General features: G+C 38.7%; 1 protein-coding gene across 4 annotated transcripts in view; it reads left to right on the plus strand.

Annotated features, from left to right (window-relative positions):
* The window catches only part of rarab (retinoic acid receptor, alpha b), a 123473-nt gene that overhangs the window by 72098 nt on the left and 26283 nt on the right, over positions 1-25092 (plus strand). The window contains exon 1 of one of the 4 annotated variants that reach the window (XM_079890956.1): positions 10636-11639. The exons of the other annotated variants lie outside the window; for them this stretch is intronic. Coding sequence (XP_079747082.1) covers positions 11477-11639 — 163 coding nt within the window. The 5' untranslated portion in view covers positions 10636-11476. Of the gene's footprint in view, positions 1-10635; positions 11640-25092 lie in introns of those variants that run through there. 4 annotated transcript variants of the gene reach the window in all.

A 25092-nucleotide genomic window follows, 5' to 3' on the forward strand; every position in this document is an offset into this window, starting at 1 on the left:
TGAGGAGTTAATGGTGACATTTCTGCTAGAGCAAATACGACTTGTGCCTCTGCTTGAACTTGAAGTCACTGGTGCGACAGCAGAGACAGATCTGTCAGCGGTTGACAGCAATAAGCTGTGAATTCCTCTAACAGCTGATTGTGACATCAAATCCATCATTGATTTCTGCTTGTATTTCTCATGTGTTCAGAACATTTCCATTTTGAATATGGAACGAATGCCCATTCCATATTCAATTGGTAAAGAATGGCAATGTGACGCCTTGATTTAGGAACAATTTCATATAATAAGCGGCTGGTAAACCTATTGCCAAACCCATTTGCCACCATGTCTGTATCAATCCTGCCAGTCCACCAGCTCACTGGAATGTACTGGAAAGAGCCGAATGAGGAGGCTGGCAGGAAGGAGGGAGGAATAAGCTGCCTCTTTCGTCTACATCAAAAAGAAAAGTTCATTTGCTAATCATTCGTGGCACATGGAGCGAGTTCCTTTTCGCTAATTGTGTCCAAGAGTTGCTATTAGCATATCTGCTTTGATTTTGTGCTCTGCCCTGAGGCAGCTCCAATTTTGTACAATTTTATTTTAGCAGTTTCTAATTGTCAGTCTTCACTTAAAAAAAAAAAAAAAAAAAAAAAAACGCCATTGTGGCTGTGTACAAAATTACTAATTTACATGTACTTTGGGGCCGAAGTCTGAGATTATATATTAAATGCATGAAGCTTGTGTTAATCTAGCTTTTTTTTTTTTTTTACTTGTCAGGACAACCAAACCTTACATTTCAACATCCAACACAGACTGAACATACATACATTTTAATAGTGGTTAATAGTTCGGGGTGAGTTTTTTTTTTATTTTTTATTTTTTTATTTTTTTATTAATACTATCATACGGACATTAAAATGATTAACATTATTGGTTTTATTTTATTGATTAAAAAAAAAATTGATCACATAAATGCAGTCTTGATGAGCAGAAGAGACTTTTTCCAAAAACATTTAAAAAATCTGAACAACTACAAACCTTTAAACTAGTGCAGCACAGATGTGTCAACAGAGAAATGTTCTCAGTAGAGGCCTATTAATCTTTTGAGTTTTGCAAAGCACAAGCAAATATTTAGCTGTTCAAATTAGTTATTGTTGCTCAATCATAGAATGCACTGAAAACCTTGATTAAATCACATAATCACAGGAAAAATCAAACTGATCTTTGGAAGTCTTGTATTACAATGTATCGCATCAATCCCATCCTTGACAACATACTGATTCATGGCCAACTGATTTTGTCGTAATTGTGCCGGCTAATAGTTTTTCGACTTGTAATTTCATTATCAAGTTTCTCTAAAGACTTTTTTATTTTCAAAAGCATACCAATGTGTATTGATTGCTTGAGCGTTAGAAAACTTTGAGGTACTTTTTTGCTGAGCAGATACCATAGTCTGAAGAGTTAAGTTTACTGTAAGTTCAGAGATATCTGAACCTTAAAAAGTCGAAGGAAGAGGGGAAAAAAAGTATCTGCATGAATCTGCTAAGCTCAGCCCTTTTGAGTCTCAGTGTCTTGGCTTGAAGACAAAGTAAAAATGGTGTATTGACATTTACAGGAGTGTTTTTCTTCTGGCGTGGATCGGGCGGAATTGGGAACGTTGATGTTTTGTTTTTGTTCATGTGCTTTCTTCCATTTATAATTAGTTGAGAATTCATGCGTGCAGTGAGTAGAAAACTATTTTTTTTCCAGAGCTCTTATCATCATGCTAAATATTTCCTGAACTTTTAATGAATTTGATTAGGAAGTCTTGTACTCATTCACAGATCCTAAACAGAGATGCTATTGTACAACCATATTATCATAAGAGGCTAAAAAATGAACACAACTGACCTCTCTTCTTTGTGCTGATCCGTGTTCAGGAAGGTAATGTAGAGATTCAAACTGTTACTTGAACCTAAACAGAACAAGGGTAAAGTTAATTGGAAGAATGCTGTTGTGTTTCACTTTTAGTTTTTAAAGTGTATTAAAGGGATAGTTCACCCAAAAAGGAAAATTCATCATTACTCCCCCTCATGTTGTTCCAAACCTGTATGACTTTTTCTTTTGTGAAACAGAAAAGGTAATGTTTTGACGGGGACTGTCAAGATTCAAGATAATTACAAAAAAGCACCTAAAGTTAGATTGCTAATCAAATGTGGTACCTTTTAATGTCTCTGTGTTAGGTTTAATGTCAATGACGTGTGGTCACAACACGCGTAAGAACCAGTGCCAAATGGTGTTGATGCATCATTTGCTGTCCATTTCAGATTTGCAGAAGCTTTTGTGTGACTTCAGAAAATTTCAAATGTAATGTAGTCATATAGACTTATTTTATTGTGCTCTAATGGTGCTTATTTGTCATTTGGAAGCCTGACAGACTCTGTTCCCATTCACTTTCTATGGATATTCTTTAAAAAATCATATGGGTTTGGAATGACATGAGGGTACATGAGTAAATTATGACTGAATATTGATCTGTGAACTGTTCCTTTAAGGTTTAAAACCTTTTTATTTTCCAACCTTTAGTATTCCTACCACATTTTCCGTTGTTAAAACTGTCATTGTTAATGTTGGATTAACAGACATTGACTGATTTTGCCTAATTGTTTGTTTTCCTCAAGCTGTCACTACATGTTCTTTAACCAGAAATATTGCATAGAAATGCATTGCATGTGTATGCATTTGCATGTGGATTAAAGGGCAAATATGTTTTTATTGATCATGTCCACTACATTTGTTGACATTATTAGAGACGGGCTTGGCATAGGCACTGACAATAAGCCATAACTCTTGTTTATAAGTGGACTATAGAATCACATGCAGTGTCTAAATAAAAACTTAGCTGTAATTATACTGAAGAAATATAGTGTAGCCCACTGCACATATTCTCCAGTCCAACTTCCGTCTCATCCAAAAGAAATCTGGTCTGCTGAAATATGTGGAAGGGCTTCTAGAGTGACAGCATGCTTGTTTTCTTAGACTGGAGTTTGGAGACGGGAAGTGCAGTGGCTTTCGGAATGGGGATCAGAATGGCTGGCCAATTGGGCTGGGGGTCAGTGTGTTTGTTCCTGTTCATATCCCCCCCAACCCCCACATGGGTTGTTTGCAGCTGCTCTGGAGAATTAGGGGGAATCCCAACCTAACTAATTGTATAAACTGCTGGACTCACATGAAGGAAGAAAAAAGGGGCTCAAAATAGAGCGTGTCCTGAAAATGATTGAAGATTGTTTTAGAAATGTCTAAGAATGTGGCATCTGCTTAAAACATGTGAGAGTTGTGTGTAAGCATTGTTTGAGCACTTTAGACGGTTGACTTAATTAAGTGATCTACAATGTCTGTTATCATGTTAGAATTGTTTTGAATGAGGTCAGCGAATTGTGTGTTGAAATTCTTTCCACATAATGTAAAAACAGCATTATCCATTTGAAGGCAAATGTGAGTTATTCCTTCAGAGGAGGACCCAGATGTGAGAGCTGGACTGTTGATGAAGGGGGGTGGTTCCAGATGGTCCACCCGGGTCTGGTTAAATATTATCAGTCCACTGGCCTCCCCCACTGCCTCGCTGAGCCTGTAATCCATCGTAACTACCCAGCCCTCTTTCATCTCCTCTCTTTTTCCCCCTTTTGCATTTCCCTCAGAGGAGTGGATTATAGGAGGTGCTCATTCTGCATGCAAGAAACACACTCGAAATGGATAGAGCGGGAGATCTCTTTATATCATGCTGTCAGATACAATGTGAATTTTGTGAACATTCACCTGCTGCATGTACTGCAGATGTGGAAATACAATGTCATGTTAGGTCCAATGTAACATTTGACAAACTGAGAAACATATTTTATGCATTGACTACCAAAATATTGAAATGTACCTATTTATTAAGAATGAACCCAGAAACCAAGCACCTAAAAATTTGATGTCCACCTTCATAATATATAAAAATGTTTTCATGTAAGTTGATACAATATTCTTTTTTTGGACCATTAGAGCACTGTTAGATATATAAACTTGAAGAATGAAATAATTGTGATAAATAAACCATTCTTTAGAAAGCAGAATGAAACCATAATAATGTCAAATTCTATCCAATCCATCAACTTATTTTTTTTAATTATTATTGTACCTTGCCTAATAGTAATAACAATAAATAATTATTTAATAAATAAATAAATAAGTATTAGTTTTGTTGTTGTTGTGCTTGTTTATATATTTTATTTTACACAATTTTTTCTGGACCACCCAATAATATTTATTATAATAATACAGTATGTATGTATTTTTTTTATTCATGTTTACATATTTTTACACTTTTTTCCCCCATGGATCACCTAATTATATTTTTTTTCATCCTTGCACATTTTTACATAATTTTTTCTCTGTTTTCTACAGACTACTTAATATGTATTATTATTATAATTCTCTCTTTTTTCCCATGTACACATTTTTACACATTATTTTTCCAATTTTTTCCTCAGACCACCTGTCACTCCCTTGCAGACCCCAGTTTGAAAACCTAAAAGTTAACCAATAGCCAAATAGCTATTTATGCATTGTTTTAGCAAACTCTCATTCAGTCTAGCTTCATTCTGGTATGTAACAGCCTTTTTTCACAGTCCAGTTGAACGTTCTGTTTGAAATACGTCACATTACAGAATTAAAATGGGTTGCAAACAACAATTCATGCTGACTTTTTTGCTTCATATCACTATGACATAAGTAGCCTTTCTTGCAAGTACATCAATTCCATGCCTTAATTTGATGTCCAAACAGCTCATTAACATTTTCTTCTCTGAACCTGTAATCTCTTTGTGGTTGTTCTGAAGCGCTCAGCCTCTGAATGCTCCGTGAGTTGCGGTCAACCCACCCGTTCGCGGCCCCCGTCTGCCCCTGTCTTCCAGTGCAAGTGCATGAGAGCGCTTGAGGAATGCTGTCTCTCTATTGTAATTGTATCAAGGGGTGGGGGAAAGATGGGTTAATTACCCTCTCAAAGTGGCCAGTGCACTTGGAGAAGAGGGTCAAACAAGTCATAATGGCGCATTTGCCAGGCCATTGTGAGGGTACTGTAGCAGAGCGACTAGCTCTTGTTCCTGCTTCAGACCGCTTTAGGGGGCTTTCGCTGATTAAAGGGGGGATTTGCGTCGGTTGCTTTCATGGGTCCTTGGCTAGGAGAATCGATATGTCAATAGGCTCAGTATCTATATGCAAAGCAGGGGTTTGGCCAGCACATTCAGGGCTTTTTGATATGCATGGGGCTTAGGCTTAAGCCACTGGCAGTAAAGACTGAGCATTATCACAGAGGCCGCTTGATGTTCTTATGTGTGGTGATATGGGGTCCTCCGTGGGGAGTGGGTCTGCTTTGATAAGATAGAGAGCTGGTGGCCTGGAAGGCTGGTTGTGGCTCTGTTCTGCCGTTGTGCGTGTGATGACTCAGAACTCCTTTAAACGGAAAAATCACTGGCTTTTGTTTTGGCCGCCCATCTATGTAATGTACCAGATTCTTCCTGCCCGGGGCCCATCATCACAGCGCAATCCCACTGGGTCCTTTGTGTGTTTTTTCTCCATGTGAAAGGGAGCCGGAATGAAAAATCAAGAGCGAGAGTGTCGGGGGTGAAGGTCTTTCCTCTAGGGGGTGTCAAGGTAATGGGTCTGTTTAGAGAGAAGCCCCCTATCTGTCTCTTGGCCTCTCAATATCTCCCTGTCATGATGGGAGTAGAGATGATGGGGCTTTCTTTCATGCCGTTACCATCCGCAGAAGATGGAGTAGTGCTGGGACACTGGTCGGGGTCAGCGGACCTCCCCCACCCTGTACTCGGCTCCACCTCGCTCTTAGCCTCTTTGAAATGGTGATGATGATGGGGTGACCCCCGCTGCCCCCGATGCGATACCCTCAATGAGGCTTGGGTTTGGTAGATCATTCCACTGCCCCCACTTTTCCCTCCCCAGAGCTCCACAGCAACCACTGCCCCGGTCTCGGCCGCATTTGTCATGTCCAGACCCTGCAAGCTGCACTTCTATGGGGCTTTTGTTCCCCAACCTGCTGGCTAAGCAGGGGATTTTAGATGGACCATTAACATTTGAACCAGCTCGGCACATTTCCCTATTGCACTCGATCTGCGCTCGGGCCATTACTGGTGAAAAGACTGAGAATTCTACATATAGGTCACTAAACATTGCAAAAGACCAACGATATCACGATAGGAGCTGTTAAATGTGAGGTTGTTAAGGAGACTATATACTGTAGAATGACCTGTTGATGATGATTATAATAATCATACTGTACTACAGGAAACAATTTTAATGTACACATAAATCATTTTTAGACAAATCGTACTCATATCTTCCCTGAACATACTCAAATGACCCAATACAAATAGCCATATGTGTCAGTGAGCTGTTCATCTGTTGTTTGAGTCAGTAGGGGTCAGTAGGTCAATGGGGTGTTATGATGCATATAGCCAGGGGACAGGTGAAGTGGACTTGATCACTCATGCCGCACCTTAATCTAAGCAGATGTCAGAATAATATATCAAATTTGTTTAGAAGCAAATAGATGCATTAAAGGGATAGTTCACCCAAAAATGACAATTCATTTCAACTGTTTTTGTTCATATACATAATCGAAGCCAAAGGGTCCAAAACATCAATAAACACATTTTGTATGGAAGCTTATTTATGCCACATAAGATTTTTTTTTACATATTTGATAAATCATAATTATGACAATATTAAACTGAGATACTGAGTCATAATTATGAGATAAGTAAAACAAAATTAGACGAAAGGTCAAAATTATGACATGAAAAGTCATAATTATTACATAAAAATTAGACATTGTATTTATCTCATTATTATGACAGTATAATTATTGTAACTATCTCATAGTTATGTCATAATATCTCATAATTTCAATTAAGTTCGTTTATGACTTTTTGGGGTGTACCCAATTGGGGTGTAACAATATATACCGCAATACAAAAATCCAGCAATATGTATCGTGGATAGTGACAATCTGTATTATGTATAGTTCACCCAAAATGAATAAATTCAAGTTTACAGAGTTTTAGTGTCAGTACTACATTAAACTACTAAATATAATGTATAATGGGTCCTGATAACGCCAAATGTCTTATGTTACCAGTAAAAAGTGGCCTACATTATTTTAAATATATCTAGTCATTGACAGAGTGCAAGCATATTCGTCTAAAATAATTCTGTATTTTCAGCTTCAGAATCATGAATATTTTTATTCTGGTGTCACCATTGTCCGGTGTATTGGGTTACCAGCACCAAACCTATTCATTTACACCCACAATGTAGTACCAAATTTAGCATTTTAATCAACAGTACATTTTTTGTTAACCTTTTACCATGTCTTTGGATATCGCAGTAATTTTGTATCGTGAGATCAGTATCGTGATTATTAAGCATTATTTTCTTTTCTTATGTGGTGGAAATGGGCTTTTATACCTTGACTCTCATTGTATGGATAAAACATCACTGAGACATTTTTCAAAATGTCTTCTTTTGTGTTCCACAGAGGAAGAAAAGAGGCATACAGTTGAAATAATGTGAATTTTATCTTTGGGTGAATTATCACTTTTAAATCTTCCAAAAAAAATGATGAAATGATTGGAGTGTGTTTAAAATGTATAATGTCTGTATGACTGTAAATCTATAATGATAATGTAAATGTCTCACATACTCACCCTCAAGTACACAAACCCACATTCAAACAAACAACTCACCATAAGGATAGTAATAGGCTGGATCTATTCTCATCACTTAATCCTTGACCTTGAGCCAAGAGTAATGAGACGGGACTGCTCAAGCAATCAGGATCATCAGCGGCCCTGCGGACCAGTCAGTAGCCTTCACCCGCTAACATTACACATCTGGCAGAGCGGTTCACGGTAGCTAATCTCCACCATATGTTTTACCACAGATGTAAGCATCAGCTGGCAAATAGTAACAGCAAAAACCCCTCAATGCATTTATATTGGGCCATAATTTACAAAGAGCTATGCTGTTTGATTATTAATGACTATATAAGGAATAACCCTCTCCAACTCGCTTGCAGGAAATTGCTTCAGCGAGGTTCACAGAAGAGTTAATAGTGTGCATGTCCGGAGATTACGATCAAGGTTATATCACTCAGATTAAGCGTACTGCCTATGTGATTGCATTTTATAGGAAAATGGTTCACTTTGTCATATGCATTTTTATATAGCTGGAGTTCAGAAGCTGTCACTGTTGAGAATGTTGAATGGTATCATCTTTTGACCTTTGTTGGTGTTAATAGCATGTGACACATCCATACTGTGCTTACTATATAATGAGTCAGCACAGGCGCTCAGTGTAACAGTATTGAATGATGGCCCCTCCTTATCAAACAGATTAAAGGCATTGTGAGTCAATGCAAACACCCATCTGTTCATCAGGGCAAGGCATTTTGGGACAAACTGGGTCATGTGACTGACAGAATAATAATACGAATTTAAGACTATATGCTATAAGTATGCTACCACCTCCCAAATTCAGTTTGCATTGACATTGCGCTATATGTTCTCTTAAGGCAGGCATCCGCTCCTAACAACATATCATGCACCATTTATAAGAAGTCAAGCTTAATAGAATTTAAAGAAGCTTTTTTTATGCGTATTTAGAGGAAGTGAAGTGGGGGAGGTGGATTGAGGGTAATAAATAGCCTCACACTTTCAAGTTGCCAGCAGGTTTGCTCATGCATTTCCTCCTAAAGCCCCATAAAGTCTTTGAATTCCTAACAGCCGCCATACAACCCCCTCCTCCCCTGATATACTGCCCTTCTCGACTCCTGCAGTCTCAAGGTATTGCGAATCTCAGGTCATTTGCCTCCATTGATGATGCCTCCATTGATGACATATGCAGCTTATTACACTCTCTTGTTGTTTAGAAGAATCAAAGTTATGACTTCTTTTCTTTTGAAATGTCACACAATTCTGTTTACACAATCAGATGTCTAATATTGGTGTACAATTTAAATATAGTAGTATAGAACATATAGTAGTACTATTCAATGCTGTGCTATCTTGATAATGGAATATTTAGTAAAATCCCTGTTAAATTAGAGAGTTCAATTTCAGCTCGTCACCTTTGTGTAAAGGTATGGTCATATTAGTGAAAATTTGCAGGCAAAAAATGTTCATGGTCTATTGACAATATAGCGATGTATGAAGCAACGATCACACAGAGGCGCTCTGTTGGGCAATGTGGTGAATTCACACGACTAACTGAACCCGATGCAACATCTGCATGGGTAAATCTTTCGCCCTCACGCGAAATTCCCAGTTGTGTGGGTTCCTATTGAAATGACCATTCTGCTAGCGAAAACTCGCTGAACAATAGTAAATGTGACTTTGCCTTAACAGTATTTACTGTATGTGGATGTGTTATGTCTTGCGTGAAACATTTAAACTGCCACAAATGTAAAGCAGTTTTACTTAGAGCCAGTCACTTCCCATCTTGACCGTTTCATAGACAGATTTATATGGCTCTGGTTGGATTAAAAGGACTGCCCATTAATAAACGTGTGTTTATTGAATGAGCGGCCTTTTGTGTGCAGGCTAATATTTTAGATGGTGAAAAATCAATACAGTACCTCTTACATGTCAAGGACAAAAATGCGAGGGCTGAAGCCGGAAAATAAGGGGAGGCTAATACGTCGTTTCACTGATGGATGGAGCCATCAGCGGATGGCAGCAACCTTGGTGCGTTGAGCTGACGGATGCTGTAGGGCTGGAGCCCGAGTGTTCATTGCCTTGTTATGAGGACTGCTCTCCAGACAGTGTCTATGGATTTTGTGGTGGGAAACTAGATAGTGTTGCAATGTGTTGTTTACCTCAGTTTGTATTGATAAAGCAGTCAGTGAGTGTCTGTTTTTACAGAGACAGCATGGTGGTTAACTGGAATAGTAGGTGATCCGTGCATATGACTATTATTATTAAATATAATTAGCAGAAATTTGAATAGACTGGTAAATAAATATTAAGATCAGCATGTTTATTTATTATACATTCACAATGGCCATTATTGGTTTTTAACCATAAATCTTTAAACCATGAGCAAGATGTCACCATGATAAGCAGATTTTTCCTCATCTCTAAATTTTGAGAGTCTGTCTACTTTCTTTAAATGGCACAAATTGTAAACATAAACCTATTTACTAAAATAAGATTAAGGGATGCATACTATTTCAATTCATGCAAAAGTCATAAAAGTTATTAGAAGATGTAGGCCTATCTTGTGTCGGTATGAAAACTTCTCTAAAACATGATTTTATGATGAAACAAAGATACTTAATGTTAGAATTAATGTTTTATTCAAAAGTAGCCTACTAAAATCCTGTTGTAGTAATGTCCCAATTACTCCTGTCCTCTTTCTTATACTTTATAGGTTTGTTTTTGTTTTTATTTTTTAAGAAAAGGGCACAGGTCGAATAAATGTAAACCTGTGTATCGTAAAAACTTTATGGTTCAGCTTGTTGTTATCGACAGGTCCTCGTTTATTGATGGCACATTGATAAGACTGAGATTAGGTTTACAGGCAGCCAATGAGAGAGCGGTACAGACAGAGTGGGGGTTTATTGAGGCGGAGCTTATGCGCAGCTGCTGACACTCGTCAAGAATTGCTGTGTGGGATAGCCTGGAAAGTGCGTGAAGACTAGAGTTACCCTGTCGAAGATCGCTTTTGTTTTTCAGGGAGAAATTTCCCAGAAGTATGCGAGGGCTTCGACACAAGATGCTAAAGACATTACTTTGAGTTCGCGTCTTTGCAGGGTCTGGAAACACTGGAGCAAGTTCTTCCCGTGTCTGACCAGCAGCCCTCCCCTCCAACGGGATTATTCACGAGACGGAGCCGCTCTCTCATCGATGCGGACGGCTGCTTGTTTACAGTAAATATGCGTCAATACGTCGGTCTGTTAACGTATATCATTTAGAAAACGAAACGTTTGTGACGGAGAGGGGTTTGTGAGCTTTTAAGAACAATCGCCCCGAACAGTTTTCGACCGTTTCCACGGGCTGCGCGCGGGATCCTGCTTTACTCATGTAGCAGTTTCACATCGATCATCGGGTCTCATACAGAGCCACAGTTTCAACAGCACGCTGTGTTGTAACAACTGGAGCAGGATTTTAAAATCTGAAGAATGTAGTTCATTCCCCGTGGACAGCGCGAGCTTCTGCTGAACTGACTTACATAAACATTGAAAAGAGCACCGTTTCTCTTCAAGTTTTATGCACGCTATGGTGCGCAATTGCATTTTTTCGTAGAGACGCTCCCATTTGATTGTTTTGATAAGAGGATTATTGTTTGTGTATATATATCAACCCAACATTTTCCAGTTGTATATACCGTTTCGAGTCTTTTGCTGCGAGTTTAAGAAGGAAACGTTCACTTTTGGAGAATATTTTGCTTGCATTTCACGATGTACGAGAGTGTGGACGTTGTTGGACTGACCCCTAGTCCGAACCCGTTTTTAAGCATGGATTACTACCACCAGAACCGAGGCTGTTTGATCCCGGATAAAGGCCTCGTGTCGGGAGTGTCCCGCGGATACAGGACCCCGCACTGGAGCGGCTCGAATCACTGTAGGTGGCTTCTTGTTTTCTTTATCCTTAACAGTCTCTGATCTAACATTATGCGGACAATTTCATTCGGAGTTCCTCGCTCGACTGCTGAATGTTTGGGGGGTGGGGGTGTCACTGGGGCTCTTACAGGGGCAGCGACTACACGTCAGCTGATGAGTGGGGGTATTTTCCAGCATGTATACATGTAGGCCGTGTGGCAAATCTAGTGAGCTGACTACCTAGACAGCTGCTAATACACTTCAATGTGACCTATTTTAGTGCCTGTTATGATAGAATCAGGAGGATCAATTTATTTCCAGCAAGTATTGCCATGAAATTGTCTATAGTGTAAGAGCACTGTGGCTATGCAATGTTACATTTGCCATCGTGTACACAAGCATGACCATTATCTCAGGCCAAATAGTTTTTAGAACATCAACCCTTTCAGGCACCGATTTCCATCAGACTTAAATTGATGTTGTAATGAATGAGTTACAAACTAATCAAGTTAAACGTGGGTTCAAATTCCTTAGACGTGGGAGGGTCAAAGGTCATTTTTGAGGCAGTTTCTTCCAGTGACCACTGCTCACTACATTGTGGCACAAGGTTGCTTAGCTGGGGGAGCAAGATCTCAGAAGCATCATCAGCAGCTGTATGAAGCCAAATTTGAATCAAAGCTACATGAATACCATCAGTCTGCTTGTTTTCTTACTGTTTTTTTTTTATTATTATTATTTATTTATATAAATAAGCTTGACGTTCTTAAAATGGAAAGAATAATTTTTATTTGCGAAATGAAAGGTACGAAAAGATTAGGTGTTTTTTCCCAGTATCCACTGTATTTAAAAGGATTAAGGACCTGATGATCTTATTCTGTTTCGTATGTTGGTTCTTAAATCCCAAATACTTGGGATCCCAAATACTTGGTATTTTATCTGCTTTGAGATGTTATATTTTTAGTTTAAAGTCTTGTTGAATGTTAGCTGTTCTATATAATATTTCTGTTAAATGTTGAGAGCATAATGGAAAAAGAATGTCCTAGAAGGAATAGGGAACGCATGTGATATCACAGCTTGTAGCCACAAGAAATCTGTGATGTCTTCTTCTCACAGCGTATGGTATGTGTTTGCAACAGAAGCGTGACATTTCAGGGGACCAGAGTCTGTCTGGAAACATGGTCTCCAGTGATTGTTGGGGCATGTCAACAGTGCTAATCTTGTGTAAGCCTGTTTGAGGGATGATTTGTTCTGCAGCTCAGCATCCTTTTCTTATGGAGAACAGTCCTAGCAGCCAAAGTATTTATGGTTCTTGAAAAGGGCACGTAGAGCAAGACTCTCAACCTCAGAGGTGACGAGATCTAAATGAAGTCATACGAATAAGTGTCGTCCTAAGATCCTGTATAAACAACTCAAGCTATTTATTTATTTGTATATAAGGGCATGTTAGGATGGAATATACTGTCAAATTTTCTCCTTTTCCCCCCTGCAGACCTCATTGTGGGTTGTGCTTTGTTTTAAATCCAAGATGATGTTTTATATTACTCCAGATTTCTGCAGCAGTGACTTTCAGAGGTGGCACATAGGATTGTGCTTTCTTGCTTAACCCATCATAGTTTCCACTTTGCAGAGTAAATCACAAAGAGCTAGAAAGACTCTTGAGAGCGATTGACTGAAGTGCAATGAGTTGCATTGCTCTTTCAGATAATCCTCAGAATAAAGTCAGACAGTAGCATTTTTGATGACCACATTCCTAGTCTTGCATCAGATCATGAGACTTTGAGTAATAGGTGTTTTCAGAGTGTTCCTTTAAGTGACACTTCAAGTGAAGTGTGCTTTAGTTGCATTTTTTTGGTACTTGTATTATCTTGCTTTCTTCTGAAGCGTGCCGTGTGATTTGGTTCTTAGTGGCCATCAAACATGAGCACCTTCACGGCCATCAGGAGCGGATTAAGCCCTCCACCTCCCTGACCTTCCAGGCCTTGGTACCTCGGCGCAGTGAGAGGCTCTGGCGCTCCGTGTCTCAGGGAGGCATCCATCACGGTGTGTTTGAAAAGCTTTCCATCATTCTGAAGGCTGCCTGGGACCCAGCAGAATGAAAGCAGGAGGTCGGATCTCTCTGCTGTTCCTCCCCCACTAAAAGACTGTTAACTTTCTATTCACAAGCGTCCTCGTGACATTCCAATGTATCTCTTTTGTTTTAGTGGAGAGCTTGATCTCTCGTGAACACGTTGTTGAAGAGCATGTGCATCTTGTTGCTGTATATCATCACAGTTTTATTATTTAGTATTACTTACAGCATCACAATAGCCATGTTTTTGTCCAGATTGTTTTGTCCAAAAACAGCTAGCGTTTTCATCACATGGTTAAAAGAACAAAATATCACTTCTGAGGACATTGATACCAAATATAAATGGAAGTTCTATGCCACTGGGCAAACTACTGTGGCTCTTTTACTAAAAGTGATACATTTACCAAAACACTCTGATAAACATTGCTTGTGAATAATTGGAGACAAATTACTTCATTCAAGGAAAGGCACATTGTTATACCGATCTGAGATGTAATGGTAGCCAATCATTTTCATGACAGACTTTCATGGCTCTGGCATTTCAGAACAATCAGATACACATCAAGCTATTGTATACATTTTTAATAGCACAATTTGGAAATGAATTATATATTTATCTTTGTGTCCATCCAGCACTTTTTTTCCCCTATATCCCAAAATTCGCATTAAGGATGAATGATATTTTGTAATCATTAACTATATAATTTAAATCAGTTGTGGTTGTTCTTTTCATTGGTATTGGTTGATGATGCTTGTTTGCTTTTTTTTTTTACATTCAGATAACCTCTGCAAGATCTAAATTGAAATTAATATCCATTTTTATACTGTACTTACATACTGTACTTTATAATGTTGTGACAGCTAAATTCACCTGTAGCACTTAAAACGTTTGATTTTTAGTCTTAAGTCTGTGATATTAGTCTGTTACTTTTATTTAGTTTGTTATTTAGTACAAACTTTTTTAATTTCAGTCATAACATGAAAATAATTATTGGCATATCAGTGCATCCATAATTTGCATAAAAATGTCAATGCCAGCCAGTAAAGCATTCATGTTTTTTTTATCAGTGGCTTGATGAGCCTCACATGGAGCTGCGGTGTGGAAGCCCTAACTAAGGAAACGCATGTGGCGTTTTATTGTTTCCCATGAACAGTGCTGTGCCGGTGGGAGCAATTGCCCGGCCCGGTTGCAGCTGGGAGGGGATGGAGAGTGGAAAAAAGGGATTCCTGCAGAATGAGGGGAGAATTAGAGGAGTTTGAGAGGGAAAGAGTAACTGCCCTGGTCCGTTGGTTAACCGAGGCTTACTAAGGACTGGGGTTTGCCTGAACTCCAGACAGCGTGGCAGGCCTGCTGCTGAGCACAGACCGGGAGAGCTGCTAGTTTGCATTTTGCCAGTGGCCCTTGTTGGCAAGAGCGGTGCTTGTGTTGCTGTGGTTTTGGCTGGCTGACCGAGTGTTTATTTCTTTTAGCCTTAAATACAGAGTAGGACTTGCAATAGATACTAGGCCTGCTGGCACTCTGGCAGCACACATCCAGGCAGAGAAGCAACTCGCACACCCCACATCTGTGCCATGTGGACTGGGGGAGGCTAAGGCATACGCAAATGTGACCAGCTGGTGGTGTACCATGAATGGTTGTGGCCTGGACTCTGGATAGCACAGTTAAAATGCCTAAACCGTTAAGTTCCTAAAACAATGAAAATGAAAGCATAGTGCTTCAAAGCCCAATAGTCATGTAACATTGATTTGTGCATGTTATAGTTTAGAGATGCCCAATATATTGGAATAAGATTTGATGTACAATGAAACTTGACACATACAAACTGGATCCTTCATCTCTTAGTTTCACTCCATTTCAAGATTTATTCTCAGTGATGAAGTGGTAAATTAATGACCGATGTGATCTGTATTAGTTTAGTGCCAAAGAATGACCCATGACAGGTTAATAGTCAAATGTGTATGTTGGGTATACTGCACTCTAAACATCACCCATCTGGTGTCTTGAAGTTTCAGATCAGAGAGACGATTTTTACCCAAAGGCTGAACATTAGCAGAGCTGCTCTTTAATCATGGAGGAGAGAACAGTAAGGTTTGTACCTGCGCAAGGCCATAGGGCAGGATTTTGCAACACATGGCGCCCTTCCAAATCAGATGTGCAGCCCTCCAGCTGTAATGGCTGTTGCTTGCTTTAAAGTGCCGCCATGTGCTGTAAACCACAAGCGCTTTTCATACATTAGATCTCCTCTTAGTCATGTGCTATCAGGTTATGTTGCATTTCTTTATGGCGGTAGAATCTGAGAGCAAACCCGCACATGAGAAGGTTACTGAGGGCAAGGTTAACAAGTTTTTTGATTCCCGTGTTTTTGGTTTAAATCAGTACTCTGAATGTTTGGAAGTCCACTCTTCTTCTGGTTTTTTTCTTGCTCTCTTTTTGTAGACTCGGCGCAGTTTAAGGAAGCAGTGCTGGAGTGGGCCGCTCTATTTATGTAGCGCTAAGGCGGAATTGAAGGGCGCCGTGCCCAAACATATTGACAGATTTTGGGCTGAGGCTAAAGCTGCATAAGCCATGCTGCCAGTGCTTCAGATGCTCTTTGACTTGAGCGATTATATTGATTTCAGATGGATGACCACATCTGTTTTACTTCCAAACACACCAGCAACAGTCCAAAATGAGTTTGGAAGCTCTATTTTAACAGTATTGCGTATCTCACACCAGCATTTGATAATATGTGTGGAAATAAGTGAGATAAAGTCTTTCTTTTTTTTTTTTAAGTTGTAGGAGATGAATGTCGTCCAGCTGTGCATGATCTGTTTCAAAAGACTGCGCTTGACCCATTGTGGTGTTTCCTGATGGCCAGTGACATCAAGTGAATTCCTGAGGGCTGGATTTCGGCGCAGAAAAAAAGAATTTGTCGAAGAGGGACTTAAAAACTCAGACAGAGGGGGGGTAGAGGGCGTCTTTTATATTGCACGCCGTAAAATGTCAAGCAAAAGAGGGCAGAAAGAGAAACCAAGACGAGCTATAAACACGGGCAATAAAAATAAGGGAGGCCTGGGGGCTAAAACCTGCTCTGGCAAGGGGCCCGTTGAGAAAGGGGTTGGGCAGTGCCTCACAAGGACCATTGGGCTGGGGAAGGTTAAAGGGAACGAAATTAGCATGTCTGTAATGTCCAGCAGATTATTTATTTTTTGTCTAGTCCTGAATGTCCCAGATGGCCTTTCACTTTTTGCTTAGTTTCACATAACAGCATGATTAATGCCTCGGAATTTTGTTTTATGGATCACGTCTCAACTTTCCTTACATGACGGCGACATGAAATAATGGCTTTATTTAGTAGCTTCATTCTTTCATCTCATTTTTTTCCCCCTGGTGAGATCTCAAAGAGTCAGAAGAGTATTAAACATAGTCGTGGCTGAAATATTCCTCAAGCGAGGATGCGAAATGGACCACTTTGTCCTGCGGAGCTTGCTTTTTCTTCACATGCTAGATTGTTAATTATCAGAATGAATTCTGTAGGGTGCCGCAAATGAATATAGTGGCTTAATGAGGCGCGTACAGTTAATAGAGTTGTGGGAACGACTGCTCTACTCGTCCTGTGATTATCTACATCTTACTGATGGGAGAAATAACTCCTGGTGTCTGATGGCCTTTGGCTCGTAGCTTTAATAAAATAAAAGACAAAAATGTCAAGAAGTGATTAAGCCACCTCTTAGTATTCATTCTTTAACACTAATTAAAACGGCCGTCACCAGAAAAGGACCAGAGAGTTGGGTGCGGTACTTACCGATGCACATCTAGCGTTTTATACTCTTCTTAGAGTTGTTTTTGACAAGATGGGCCGTTTGTAGGGTCGAATGGCAATAAAGACACTGTAAATGGATCCTTGACAACTAAACTCTCTAATCCTACTACCACAGCGTCTGACATCTGACCTAGTTTGATTTCCTTTACCTGCTGCTTTGCTTCCCTGTCCTCTTGGCTTTATCTCGCTCTTTCATTATCTCCCAGTAAGAGCTTTAGTTTGCAATGTCACGGCGAACTGTAGCCATTCTTCATGGACGAAGCAGCTAGGGCTGCACTATTAATCAAAATAAAACCAAAATTACGATGTCTTAGTACAGTTATCAAATTGCAAAGTCTGCGATTTTAATAAAATGTTTCAGCGTGAAGTGTGGCACTGTTCTTTTACAAGTGAACAACTTGTGATGAGCTTTAAGGGCTCCGAAATGAACTTGGAGCCCTGATTTTGAGCACACAAAATCCATTGTGTGGATTAGTGATGCAGTTATATCTGCGGATAATACGCGGCTTGGGCGGGCCAAGTAATAAAAAATAACAATCCAATTAATAGCGAGTGGGTCGTGGGTGGATGAGAGAAATCATTAATATGTTGATTTTAATAAAGACACGGAACTCATTACACGGTGAAACACAACGAACGTGCGCCACTTTTTTTTACTTTCAGTTTCAACAACAACGTATAGCCTAACTCTTCAGTGAAAACCAATCAAGGAAAACGTATGCCTAGTGCACCTCCTCATTATATAAAACGAAAAAAAATTACGAGAAATCGCTTCACTTAACATCCTTAACTAAAAAATATCGAAGTTGTTTTGATAAAAGTTTTCCAACATTGTTGGAAATATTAAAGTTTTTTCGTCAGGCACTAATTTGGAGACTCCCGTTAAGCTACGCAATTGCAGGGTCCTCTTGTTTAAGCAACAATGGAGGCAAAACAGATCAGAGAGAAATTTCAAAAAAGAGAATTACGGTAAACAAAAACAGATGGAAAGAATGAAAAATACCATGTGGGAGTGTTTTAGTGAAGTAGTTAACCAGGATGAATCAAGTGCTGGGTATTTGATATGTAACTAGGGATGCACGATAAAAATAATTCAGATCCGATCTGATACCAGCGCAGTTTTACAGAAAAACAACAAAAAGAAATATATGATCATAATCTATGACAAAAATGCTATTATAAGCTAGATTAGTGTATAATTCAGCAGTAAAAGTTACTCTAGAAAAATCACGAGTGCACAATAATTGTATGAAATCTGAACATTTAGTGAAAAAAAAACATTATTTAGTGGGGAACAAATAAGAGACAATAAGTGTAGCACTAAATCTGGTAAAACGTTACACATTGCTCTTTGTATTGTTGTAAAAAACATTCATGAAAAACAAGTAACTATTTATAAAAAGTAACATGATTAAGGTACAGCAATACAGTCCAGCAAGATAAAGTTGTTTTGTGAAACCATTGACCTTTATCTACAGATCAAGTATAATAATAGTAACATTGAATCATCTTGGATCGGTGCATCCCTATTTGTAACCGTGTTCTTTTCATCTTGTCTCCTCTAGGGATGCGCTTATCCGATACTAGCATCGGTGTTGGCTCCAATATTGCCATTCTTTGCCAGAACGGGTATCGGTCAGACGGAACCATTCCAGATCCGAAATTGTGCACACTATTCTGTGTTATTGTTAAGCCCCACAAAAGGCATAAACACATAAAGCACTGTAAAGTTTTTGTGCACTATATTCTAAGCCTTCTGAAGCCATTCGATAGCTTAATGTGAAGTCGTTTAATTAAAGTTCACGTAAACTCTTCCCTCCACTGCGGCTGTCTTTAACCATTGTCAACAAGTCATGTTACTTGCTACCGGGTGTCTTTTAAATCACAACACGGGAGTAGAAAATACCATTTTAAATCTGTTAAAAGAAAAGGCTCAATAAACTGTTGTATATGTATACAGTTCTGCTTGAAAGTTTGTGAAACCCTTGCAGAATCTGTTTTGGAGCATATGCGACCAAAATGAGGCACAATTCCGAGCCGTGTAAAAGCTTGATGATTTGGGGGGGGAAAAAAACAAAACAATTTTTCTTAAATAACTTTCTTAAATGTCAATTTAATTTTTTTTTTACCAAAATCGTGCATCCCTAGAAGCAGCAAACCACTAAGATGAGCAGCTTTCTTTGGTTACTGGAGCTATTAAAATACTTTTAATAAAGCTTGTTGCTTTTATCCATCTTTCTGTTTTTCTCCATCCATAGTTTATTCTCTCTTTCTCTCTGACGTAGACATGCTCAGGCCTTGCTGAGGTTTAAGAGGCTGTTGGCTTTATAGGCAGTGTAAGAAAAGTACTTAACTAGTGCTAACAGTCTCACAGCCCCTCTTTTATTTGGAGTCCCTCTCTATGCATTCACTGAGGCATGGGCTGTTGCAGATGAATGTAGGTCAGCGGCTATTAGTGGCAGATCAGGGGTTCCCTCAGCTATGACTGAGCCGGCCCCCTTCACTAGGCCCTTTTGTAAGTCCACAATATGCTAAGCACGCCTGTCATCGTATAAACCATTCTCTGGAATTGGGGCTCGCGTGACAGCCCAGTTCAGGGTTGGTTGAGATGTGCAGGGTGCAGTGGGACGTAACTGGATCGGTATCTGGAGAGCCAGCTCTAAGCAAGCTATTTGGAGACAAACTGTAAGCCTTCAAGATCCTGATTCCTGTACAGTTTCCAATAGGGATCCCGCACGTAACTCCGCCCATGAAGATTTTAGCGAAAAGCTAATCTCATTACTGACCTTGATCTAATTAAATCCCTTCCCTCTTTGCCTGCCTTTGTATTTTTATTTGCCTGGTTGAGGAAGGCAGTCCAGTGTCTTGAGACGTAACTGTAATAAGGCTCTTTGGGAAATGCTAATCTTGTCTCCACGTGCTGCACCACACTTATTTGTTTGTTTTCAGGGCTTTCCTTTTCCCTCTGCTGTCCAAGGAACCCATAAAAATGTGGCTTAATTGGAAAATTGCTACCTCTTGGTTTTGACCACAAAGAGCCCTGACAAGCTTTCACGCTTCCCCCTGCTGACTTCAGCTGCCGTGATGAAAAGTCACTGCTTCTCAGTGCTGTTACACTCCACCGTGGGCTCGCTAGCAACGCTGGACCTCAAATCAGCCACTCGCTGCTGTATTTATAGGAGTGAGGCTGTCACTGATTATGTGTTACATCTATACTGTCAAAATGAATGATTATGGGCAATGGATGGTAAATACCCATCTCTGCTATTTTTGTCAAATCCATCTTAAACGGGACATGGAAAAACATGCAATTTGTGAATGCTACTTTTATACATTTTATGATGATGTCACTATTTTGGAAATAAATACCAATCCAGGGTTGCAGTAGTGATGGTTTTTTTTTTTTTTTTTTTACCTGTTGGCCCAATTGGGATAGTACAAATTTGTATTTTCCCTGCCAATATTTATCCTGTCCCTACCACAAAAATAGGCTAGGCCTACATGTTATTTTTAGCGATTTTTCTATGCAACAAATAATTGATAGGATTCCATAATCGCTTATACAGCTGCAATTAAAATTATAGCTACAGTAATGACAGCTGTACACACTTTTTAACTGGAATGTGACTGCAGACTGTGATTTGATTTATTGCGACCTGTTCTAACTAGGGCTGCACGATTCATCGAAATGAAACCGCTCGTGATTTGGCAAAGGCCTAATTTGCCAATTAGGGTTGGGTATAGTTTTTTTTTTTTTTTTTCGATAGCGGTGCCAAATCGATACTTTTAAAGCGGTACCAGTGCCTTAAACTGATACTTAAAAAAAAAAAACAGCCTCAAAACAACGGTAAAATACAATTTAAGGAACGTCGTCTTAAAATTGAATGTATAAAAAAGTAGTCTAAATACGAAACGCAACAAATTTACATAACAAATTCACAATAAAACCTAAGCCACCTAACCCAACTACAATAATTTAACACTAAATAACAGTTACAGTACTAATAACAGCAAAGTAGTCTATATTCTTGGTATGCTACAAACCAGCTTTAAATTTCAGCAATTCTTTTCACATTTTTTGCCTTCTCTGGCCAAACACGACACCTCTCCTGATTCATTGCATGTCCTGCACAAGTTGAGCGTTATTTTAGAACGCATCACCTTAAATGCCGTGACGCGAAACCCCTCGTGAAAGAAGAACGTTTACAACTGTGACAATGAGCGTTCATCAGGATCAACTGAATGCTGGATTTTCGAAAGTATGTGAAGTTCACGGCTCTATTGTTGCAGTAAACTTGCATAACGTTCTTGAATGAATAATTTATTAGATGCACGCCGGTCTGTTATTTTAGGGACATCGACTATACATCATATATAGAGTATACATTTTCACACTAAACATGACGCGGAACAAAACGAACTGTGATTGGTTGCGTTAGCTACATGTCATTCAGTCCTTGGCTGATATTTTTATTCTTAAATGCATGTAAGTGAATTTTTTTGTCATTTAAGAAACCTTTATAATGATCATGATTCATGTTAGTTGATCTATAATGCATAATGGGCACAATGTGTATTTAAGATGTGCCAAATATGCCCCGCCGCAGAAGTTGACAACACGTCATCCCAGGAAATCCCTATGGGCGTCATACTATCGCTGTTGCTGAATAAACAGAAGATTGAGATGCTTTGATTTGATTTAATAAATGTTGTCTTTTGTTGGACAAGAGGTTCATAAATGCTTATGTTTGGAAAGATGTTTGACGCGTGTTGCTTTTTCAAATGCACGTCATAAGCACAATGCTTTCAGATGGAGCAGCGCCGTACATCACTGACAAGCTGTGCATAAAAAATAATCGCAGCCTCTGCGATTTCATAATCGCAATAATCCAAATTGGTTTAAGCGCAATTAATCGTACAGCCCTAGTTCTTACTGATACTCGCATTTCGCTTGCATTCTTGCAATTTTAATATACAGTCTATTTATAAGTGTTTTTAAGTGTTTATATATTAATGCATGGACATTACTAGTACATGAACTGTCAATATATGTAGAAGTGAACATTAGTTAATGCATTAGGTGTCAAACAGACTTTTAACAACATTTTTTACAGCATTTAATAATCTAATGTTAAAGGTATAGTTCACCCAAAAGCGAAAAATTATTAATTTACTCAGCCTCATATCGTTCAAAACTATCCAGTTTTACTTTCTTCTGTGAAACATGAAAGAAGAGCTGTTGAGATGTTGTTTGTGATGTTTTTGTTTTTATGATAAAAGTCAATGGGCACTAAAACTGTTACCAACATGCTTCAAAATATGGGACTGACGCTGTTGTAAGAGAACTAAACTGAGCTGGATGATTCTTTTTTTTTTTATTTGCAGAACTGCTTTTATAGATGAAATGAACTAATTTAATTGATCTTTACAGCAGAACTGAATCAACACTGAAATGACTTAAGCTGAACAACAGCTGAAAAAAAAAGCATTATATTCCTGTTATCACAGTAAAGCTGCTTTGAAACAATCTGTATTGTATAAAGGTGACTCGATTAGCTGATTGGCTGTCGATTCATTAAAACCGTTTTCCCATAAAAGCAGTTTGTTCAATGTAGTGAAGCCTCTCCGCCATTAACATTCATTAAAACAAATGAGTTTGATCGAATTGCTAAGACATGAAGTATTACATTTTTGTGTTGAAAAAAAAACCCAAATTAGTCAAATGTCATTTTAAAGTGATCACATTCTGCCTATTATTGTCAAGTCAGCACCTTTTTTGACACAGCAAATGCATATGACTATTTTGACTTCAAACATAAATGGACTGTAAAAGTCCCTGTGATTCAGTCCATTCACCAGCTGACTGAAATCCACACAAAGAGCATGTGTTTGAGATGAGAGAAGTTTAAGTTACTCTGAGCATTCAGGACGCTCAATGAAAGACATTTTATACAGTGAAGATTAGAGAAGACTTTATTACTTGAACAACAGTACTGGTTTGTGGGCAAATGCTGTTCCCATGACCTATTGTGTGCTGTGTAAACAATGACTCATGAATCAGACCATGAGATCTTTGCTTGTAGTCTAGCGCCTGGGAGCTGCTCAGTACCTTGCTTTAAAAAAAAAATCATCCATCTATGTTTCTCTTAAGATGTTTGCAGCTTAAGTCATGACTGTGTTGCAAAATGTAAATTGACCATCCAGCAGTGTCAATCTGTTTGTGCTGGTCTAGTCACTTTTCTGAATCACTCAGACCTTCAGTGCAGCTCCTCTTCGACAGATAAAGTTTGAGGCGTTTGCAGTTAAACATTGTCTCTGTGCACTGTTTAGTGTATGTATATATATATATATATATAACATCCCTGTTGGTAGAAAAGTCTGGGCCTGTGTAAATCCATCTTTTTTGTGTACATGTATGAAATGGGCTATGTTTGGATATTAACAGTAGTAGGCTATATCACTTGTACACTATGTAAAAATATGTAAAAGTAACCAATACTAATAGATTTAACATCAGAGAGTGTATTATTTACTTTTACATGTAGATTTTTTTTATCAAATACTCTGATGACACAGTGATTATTGAGTCTCTTAGAGAAAGATCATGACATATTATCGTATCAGTCTGAAATTGACAATTTTGTGCGGTGGTGTAATGTAAATCATCTTATCGTAAATGCATCAAAAACAAAGGAAATGATAATAGATCCAAAAAGATTAGGTGATTTATAGCCCAGTTATCATCTATGATAATATCATTGAGCAGGTGTATACCTATAAGTATCTAGGTGTGGTCATTGATCGTTCATTTACTTGGAAAGCCCAGCTCGATGGTGTTTTAAGCCCCCAATGGCTCCTTAGAGGCAGCTAACCCTACCCTCAACCTTAAACCTACCCATCCCCTCGCTGCCTGGAAGGTGCTGTTGGGGGCATAAAACACCAAAGACCGAAAGCCCACATTGATTATATTTGTTCAAAATTTCAACAACGATTGTATTTTTTGAGACGACTTAGGCTGTTTGGTGTAAATCAGAGAATTATGCAATTATTTTTATTATGCTGTTTTAGGTAGTCTTTTGAATTATGGGATGCAAACTTGGTATGGCAATCTTTCGGTCCAATTAAAATCACAGCTTGCTCGTCTTGTGAAAATTGCAATGAAAGTTATGGGTGTAAGAGAGTACTCATCACTTCAATCAATTTACGAATCGTTGATTTTTAAAAATGCACAGACAATAGTGAGTGATTCAAGCCATGTTTTATTTCCAATGCATCAGATGCTGCTATCAGGGAGACGGTATAGAGTCCCATTGTGTAAGAGCAACCGTTACAAAAAGTAATTTATTCCTGTATCTATTAATATGTTAAATAGCAAGATGTAGTAATGTGTTGTTGTTGTTTTTTTTTTTATTGGATCCATTTCAATTTACGTATATGGTGGGAAGAGGCACTGTTGATGGCGCTGTTATCACTTTAGCTCTTTATTGGTTTGTGTGTGCATATGTGTATGTATGTATATGTTGTGTTTTAATGCAGCTTTGAGTCCAAGACAAATTTCCTTAAAAAGGACAATAAAGTATACAAACAAACAAACTACCGGTCAA

Source organism: Squalius cephalus, assembly GCF_949319135.1.
Source record: "Squalius cephalus genome assembly, chromosome: 1".
NCBI classification, from domain to species: domain Eukaryota; kingdom Metazoa; phylum Chordata; class Actinopteri; order Cypriniformes; family Leuciscidae; genus Squalius; species Squalius cephalus.